Source organism: Sitophilus oryzae, unplaced genomic scaffold, assembly GCF_002938485.1.
Source record: "Sitophilus oryzae breed Bouriz unplaced genomic scaffold, Soryzae_2.0 scaffold_1348_pilon_pilon, whole genome shotgun sequence".
Classification (NCBI taxonomy): Eukaryota; Metazoa; Arthropoda; class Insecta; order Coleoptera; family Curculionidae; genus Sitophilus; species Sitophilus oryzae.
The window spans coordinates 32056-39619 of NW_022146002.1; the positions used below are offsets into that span (position 1 = coordinate 32056).

General features: G+C 33.9%; 1 protein-coding gene across 1 annotated transcript; it reads left to right on the forward strand.

The window, feature by feature from the left end:
- The first annotated feature begins 225 nt into the window (after positions 1-225).
- Positions 226-5708, forward strand: LOC115875143. The gene is made up of 8 exons (XM_030890536.1): positions 226-622; positions 1179-1294; positions 2248-2337; positions 2535-2606; positions 2693-3221; positions 3593-3944; positions 4002-5290; positions 5420-5708. The coding sequence occupies exons 2-8, from the start codon at positions 1197-1199 to the stop codon at positions 5567-5569; spliced, it is 2580 nt and encodes an 859-aa protein (XP_030746396.1). The 5' UTR covers positions 226-622; positions 1179-1196; the 3' UTR covers positions 5570-5708.
- The last annotated feature ends 1856 nt before the right edge of the window (positions 5709-7564 follow it).

A 7564-nucleotide genomic window follows, 5' to 3' on the forward strand; every position in this document is an offset into this window, starting at 1 on the left:
GAGACGGCACTGAAAAGAGGCTTTAAGAGGCCTGTTCAGTGACCATTATATTCGGAAAAAGGGGCGTAAAACTACGAGAAAATGACGGCATCAAATTCATTGAAAATTTGGGAATATCTTAGAAACATGATACTCTTCATCGCTACGTCGTAAAAATTTTGGAAAATTTGGGATTTTTTTTTATTTTGAAAAAAAATTGAGTAAAAAAATATTTCTTTAGCGACATTGTTTGAAGTATTCAATGGAAAAACAGCCAGCTGGATTTACCATTTTTCTTGAACATTTTTTATAAAATTATGCGCGGTGATTTTGAGAAATAATCATAATAAATCCAATAGTAGCGAAAGACGTGGCAATAGCGCATTGTCGCACGCGATCGGCCTGAACACGACTTGACACGACTTGACACGACGACATCGCTATTAGCAGTTAGCAGTAAACAGAGTCGGTTTTAGGTGCGTAGGCTAGATATTTATGCTTTTTCAGTGTATTTTGAGAAACTTAGATTGTTTTTTATTGTGTTAATTTTTGTGTTCTGGATTGTGTGAAAACTTGTTAAAAACTGTTTTATAAACATTTGTGTAAACTTTATTATAGTGATTGTTGATTTTTGAATAATCAGGTAAGGAAAAACGTACATATTTTATTAGTTTTTTTTTTCTGATATGTATTTATTGTGTTTAGACAATTCAGTAAATTTGTTTAAACATATAATTTTAGTTATTGTTAAATCCATAAAGTTTAACTCATTTTTCTCTCAATATTGCTTTTGATCCCATTATTTAGTTAGGTTTCGGGTTAGATTTACACATTTATGTTTTATTTTATGTAACTATTGTGACATGTACGTCTCATTTTCGAACTTTTGGACGGGTATCTCAGGGTGCATCCACACTATCTTAAAAACGGCGTATCGGCGTATCGGCGTAACGGCGTAACGACCTTGAATAGATTTCCAGTAATTCTATTGGTTGAAATTTTTGACAGATGAATTTGACAGATAAAATTTCTGACAGATGAATTTTTCAGCCAAGAGAATTACTGGAAATCGATTCAAGGTCGTTACGCCGTTACGCCGATACGCCGTTTTTAGGATAGTGTGGAAGACCCTCACTTATTAGTAGAGATAAAGACTGCGGTCTTGAGATACAGTGTGTAAACAATTTGCTGTTTTCTAGCGCTGTGCATAAGTCAAAATGGGTCGTGTTAGGGAAGATGAAAAAAACAAAAGGAATAAACGGTTATGTATGTCCACAATTAGAAAAAGTCAACGAATGAAAATGAAAAAAATTAGGTAAGTATCCAAAAGAGTCAAAAAATAATTTTTATTGAGTGTGCTATACGTTACTATGCATGCATAAGGCTCAGGGTGTCCAATTTTACGGGGTATCTCTCTTATTAGCGGAGACAGAAGGATGCGGTTTTCGTATCCTGCTTTTTCGTGAAATGAATGATGCTGTTAACAACATTTTTATAACTCTCTTTGATTTTTAGAGGCACACCTTGTATTTCAGCTATCTTGTAAGTTACCGATAAGGAAAACAGGGATATTTAGAGTTTTTTGCGTAAAATCCAGTGGCATAGTTAGATTTTTCTAGAACAAATAGGTGCTTTTTGACATATCAACCAAATAAATTTTTGATTTGAAATTTGGTATACAGGTAGGACTCAAGAAGTGTTTCACGGTGACCGTCCATTAGTATATCTCTGGGAGTAATGCGATTTAAATCCTGCAAATTTCCTTAGTTTTCGATGGCGTTCTCTTTATACGAGATAATAGCGATCTTATACGACTTCCGGTTATACCGGAAATAGATCTCAACTTGCTTAGTTTAAATAGAATACACCATATATTATTACATTTTTGGATTCTACGCCAGATTCTAGGAAAATTTTGTGTAATATATTCTATATCTAAGTCTAAGCGTTTGACATATTTAAATTTATATGTCAAAAATGATGTTTGCAAACCTTTATTATTTAATTTGGTATAGTTTATTTTTTAAAAAGACCTACTTTAGCAGACTTAATATTTTAATAAATATAAGTTGAATTCAAAACACTTTCAATAGACAATTTTTTCAAGCGAAAACCCACGATTTTTAAAATTTTATCGTTACCAGGGAGTTCCGGGTAAAGTATTTTATCGATTTTTTCCTTAGTAGGCCATTGAATTTGGGAATGCTGTCTAAAAATCTCAAAGTAACTGTAAAACCTTAAAAAATATTTTAAATATTAACTTTTTAGATCTCGATCTGGAAAATCAGCAGATGCATTATCCTTCCCTGACACTGAGCTTATGACGCCAGAAGTCAATTTCATTGATATACCTGAAAGGTGAGCATATATCATAATATGATATTATGACAGTATTGACCACAAAGACAAAAAGAAGGTACTTGTGTACTTTCTAGCGATAACTTCCTCTGTAAAGTGAAGGTAGTGCAACATTTTAATAAGCCAAGAATCTTATGAAACCCAACATTTTGTAATAGACATAATTTATAATAAACATCTCCATTACCATTTTTCAGAAATACCTCGCCAATGGAACACGACGATATTGAAATCGAAAACTGTTCCATCAACGGAGAAAATTCTCAACAGTAAGTAATATATCAATTTTATATTATGAATATAAATGAAAAGTAAACAGTCATAATGATTCTGGAAATCTGGACTTTATTTTTAGGGAAAATGAAGTTCAAGGAAGGCGCATAATTAATATTGCACACCTGTTTAAACAAATATTGAATGGGGAAAAACATGAACCATTTGACTGCTCACTAATTAATATGAAGTTGGTTAGCGAAAAAAGAAACGGCCTTTTCAGTAAATTTTATTTAAGATGCGAAATGTGCCACTGCGTTAAAACTCTAACATCAGATAATGAATCTGACAATAAAGTAAATGTCAATTCTTCTTTGGTTTTGGGTTCAATATCTACTGGCATTGGTTACTCCCAAGTAAATGAACTAGCTTCCACCATAAATATGCCACTTATGACAATGAATACTTTTAATAAGTATCACGAGCAAGTGGCCGATTTCATTAGATCATCAGCCTGGCAAACGATGGAAGAAACTGCAGCAGAGGAAGCAAAATTGTCAAGAGAGACTGGCGACATTGACGAAAATGGAGTACCGTGTATAACTGTTGTTACAGACGGGGCATGGGGAAAACGATCGTACAACGTAAATTACGATAGCATGTCTGGAGTAGTAAGCATTTTTTTAAATTTTGTCATTTACAGGGCGTTTCAAATTTTTACCAGCCATTAACTCTGTTGTTAGAACAGAAATTTCGAGTAAAAAAATGCATAGTAGTACAAATATTTATTTTTTGAATTTTTATATAATAATAAATAAATAAAACTTGTTGATAATAAAAAAATAAAACTAATAAATATGACTTGTTGCATGGTAGATTTCTTTTGGCTCGAAATTTCTTTTTATCTATCGAGTTATTGTCCGAGCAACAAATCTCGGGCCACTCTTTATATTTCTACACGTTTTTTCAGGTGAAAAATCGGGTAGGTAGAGGATGTTTACATAAATAAATATGAACGTTTAGATATTATTCAACTTTTTAGGCTTGTATTATTGGATACAAGACAGGAAAAATTTTATTTCTTGGAGTAAGAAATAAATATTGTTCCCTTTGCTCATGGCATGAGAATAAAAAAAAGGAAATCCCTGAGCATAAGTGCTTTAAAAATTGGGAGGGTACTTCTACGGCGATGGAAACAGATATTATAGCAGAAGGCTTTAAAAGCAGTGTCAACCAATATGGCCTTAAATATACAAAAATGGTGGGAGATGGAGATTCTTCTGTTTACAGAAAACTTTTAGAGATTAAACCATACGGGAATTCTTTGGTGCAGAAAGTGGAATGCAAAAATCACCTTCTCCGAAACTTTGCGAAAAAAGTTAGAGAAATTTGCAGTATGTATTTGAGGTTTTGTTAAGATTCTAAAAATAATGTTTTATTTCATTTTTTAGACAGGAAAAGAAGCAATTCTAAAAATCTACCAGTTCCCATGACGCTCAGAAAAAATGTCCTTTCTAAGTTTATGCGCATTAGAAGTGCTATTACTAAAGCAGCGGAATTTAGAATTAAAGAAGCTACAACTTTGCAAAGAAAGGTTGAATTGCTAAGAGGAGACATCAAAAATGCACCCAGTCATGTATTTGGGGAACATAAAGAATGTAAAGCAATTGACTACTTCAAATGTGAAGGCTTAGGTGAAGATTTGGTACCTACCATGAAACAGTGTGGCATTTACGAAGATATAATGACTGCATTGCAAAGAGTAATTGACAATTCTACTAGCCTCATAATGAATATGGACAACAATTTGGCCGAACACTACAACAGTGTTGTCTGCAAATTCATTGGCGGCAAAAGAGTTAATTACTCTTTGAAAGGTTCTTACCAGAGCAGGTGTGAAGCGGCAGCGCTTTCCTTTAATTCGGGCGGGGAATATCATCGCATAATTAATAAGGCCATTTTTGGAATTAGTCCAGAGAGCTTCCATAAAAAGTACTACCAAAGAAAAATTAAGGAAAAGGCGAAAAACAAAGCAAAGAAAGTTTTGTTTTCAAAAAGGGTCAAAAAAAATCACAAGGAGCACCTTCCTGATAAGGATTACGGTCCAAACGCTTATTATGTGCCATTGGACCTAAACAGTCAGGAGTATGAAGACAATGCAGAAGATTTTCTAAACAAATTAAAAAAAACAACAGAAGAAATCAGCAGGATAGAGAGAAACACTCTTGGACAAAAAGCTAATCCCGAATGGTTGCAAGAAAGATCTCTTAGGATAACGGCGTCAAATTTTGGCCAAATCTGTAAAATGCGACCCACAACTTCGCCAGTAAATGCCGTGAAGCACTTACTTTACGGAAACTTCTTCGGAAATAAAGCAACTCGTTATGGCAACGAAAATGAACCAAAGGCCATTGCTGACTTCGAAAACCTATTCAATTTGAAAGTTACTCAGAGTGGTTTTCATATTGGTGCAAAAGACTATTTTTTGGGCGCAAGTCCCGATGGCCTAGTGGGCGATGACGCACTCTTAGAGATTAAGTGTCCTTTCTCTATTTCGGATCAAAGTCCATCTGATGGAATCATTTCGGGAAAAATTACATTCGCCGAACTGGTCAACGGCAAGCTATCCTTGAAACGAAACCATAATTATTTTTATCAAGTTCAAGGGCAGTTAGCTCTAACAAACAGAAAAATATGTTATTTTTTAGTCTGGAGTCCTCATGGCATGCTTGTAGAGAAGGTATTTTTTTTTAGTAGAGGAGGTTTATTTTTAAATATATATTTAAAATTATGGTAATAGCCTCCTTCAATCATGATAATCTTATATGTTTTACTTTTGGTATACCTATATATTTTTTTTTCGTTGTAGATTACACGAGATGATTTATTTTGGCGTGAAAAAATGTTGCCAAAATTAAAAACATTTTACAACAACTGTTTGTTGCCTGAACTGGTAGATCCCCTACATCCGAAAGGACTACCCATACGAAACAAAGTTGTTGCTCCTCAATTAATTTAAAACTGGAATGTGCAAATCCTTTCTAATATTTAAATATTATTAAATTACCTGAAATACCTAAATAAAATATTTCTAAAACATCCACCTGACATCCGTAATACGTTATTAGAAGTAAAAGATTTAAAAAAAAAACAAGCTTTTATAAAATGCACTAAAAAGTAGAAAATAATGTTTATCATTCTGATATTATATTAATAAAAGCGATGGCCGCCTTAAGAATCTGAGTTAGTTTTAATTTGCGGCCATCGCTTTTATTAATATGATATCAGAATTCTTTTAATTTTATTTTTTAGTTTTTAGGATTTTTGAAGTCCACCATATTTGATTTAGAGTAACGTTATTTTAATTGTCGGGTTGTTCTCAGCAAGCCCTTTCATTTGATACCAATATTGTAGAAAAGCATAAAAAAACTTGGTCCGCCATCTTTAGAAGTCCGTCATTTTGAATTTAGAATTCGTCACTTCAAAATCTGATCAGAAATTCGTAATTTTTGTCTCAAAAATCCCCCATTTTCTTAAAAAAATTAAAAAAAAATCCGACATACTTTAAGTGATGCCCCCTCCACTACTCTTAAAGAGGGATGGGGTATAAACGTAACAACAGTGTAGTTTTATATTGTCGAAGAAATTATAAACACATACCAAATTTGAAATCAATCGGATATGTAGAAGTGAGTTAAAATCAACATAAATGATTTAACACAAAGTCGGCCATTTTTAATCCGCCATTTTGGATATTCAAAATCTGGTCAGAAGTTCATAATTCTCGTCTCAGGAAACCCCCATATTCCGATTTAAAATAAAATCGGACTTATTTTATGTGATCCCCCCCCCCACTACCCTGAAGAGAGGGGGGATGCAAATCTGACAACAATATATTTTTGTATTGTCACCGGAACTATAAACGCATACCAAATTTGAAGTCAATTCGATATGTCGAAGTTATTCAAAATCGGCTTGCAAGATTTTATTACATACATACATAATATAAACAAGTGAAGTTAAATAAAAGCTTGTACAAAATTCGAAAAGGCGCCAACATTTTCAGTCGTCGCATAAATTATTCCCCAATTTCCCGTCAAATATCTAAATCGAACAACTCCGGTCCTGTACCGACTAGCCGCAACCAAATAGTACTTTTAGGGGAATATGAATATCTAGTGATGGGCAAAACTGTTATTTTTAGATAACAGTTGAAACTGTTATAGTTATTTATAAAAAACAGCTTAAAATAACAGCTTAAAAATAACAGGTTTCTTTATTTTATTGCTAAATATCTGAAAGAATATGAGGCGGTCACCGCCAGGCGTATTAACGCAGTTGCAACAATGACGTGCTCGGTGGTAGTATTTCCAGGGTGTCATAACATTTCTAAATATCGATTGTTATCTAAAATACCTCTCTAAAAACGGGGGTTGTTTACAAATAAGCGCTGTTTACAAATTGCGATATAAAAAAGCCAAAATGCCGCCACTCGTCTATATCTATAAATTCCGATCTACCTACGCCCTACCCCTCGATCCGCGTAGATTCTGAATTGCGTAGCAGTGTACAGGGTGCATCTCACTCGACGGGCGAGAAGCTCTTCGTTATGATTTTACCATTTGCGGTCAAAAAATAGCAATATAAGAAAATGTGTAGTATATTCTTCATAAGTAAACCAACTACACACTAGAGTTCGAATTAATTTTACACTTAAACTAGCATGTACAGTTTGACAAATATAGGAAGAGACTTGGGGATAGCACCGGTCGCGCACACGATAGAGAGAGAACGCATTCGGCGGAAGAGAGATGCAGTTACGCTACGAAAAATCTGATTGAAGCAAATTTGTGGGATGTCCACTGCGCATCGGGGGGCGTCTCTTATTTTATATTTCTCACGTCTCTAGCTATACTTGTTAAGTTGTACCCGCGACTTCGTTCGCATCGAATTATTAATTTGTAATGGTGATGATAAAGCAAAGCAAGAATTTCCATTAACATACAAACTGGAT

Coding starts and splice junctions, on each gene's coding strand:
- LOC115875143 (XM_030890536.1), top strand. CDS start 1,197: ATGGGTCGTGTTAGGGAAGATGAAAAAAACAAAAGGAATAAACGGTTA. Junction 3,222..3,592: donor ACGATAGCATGTCTGGAGTA/GTAAGCATTTTT, acceptor TCAACTTTTTAG/GCTTGTATTATTGGATACAA. Junction 5,291..5,419: donor ATGGCATGCTTGTAGAGAAG/GTATTTTTTTTT, acceptor TTTTCGTTGTAG/ATTACACGAGATGATTTATT.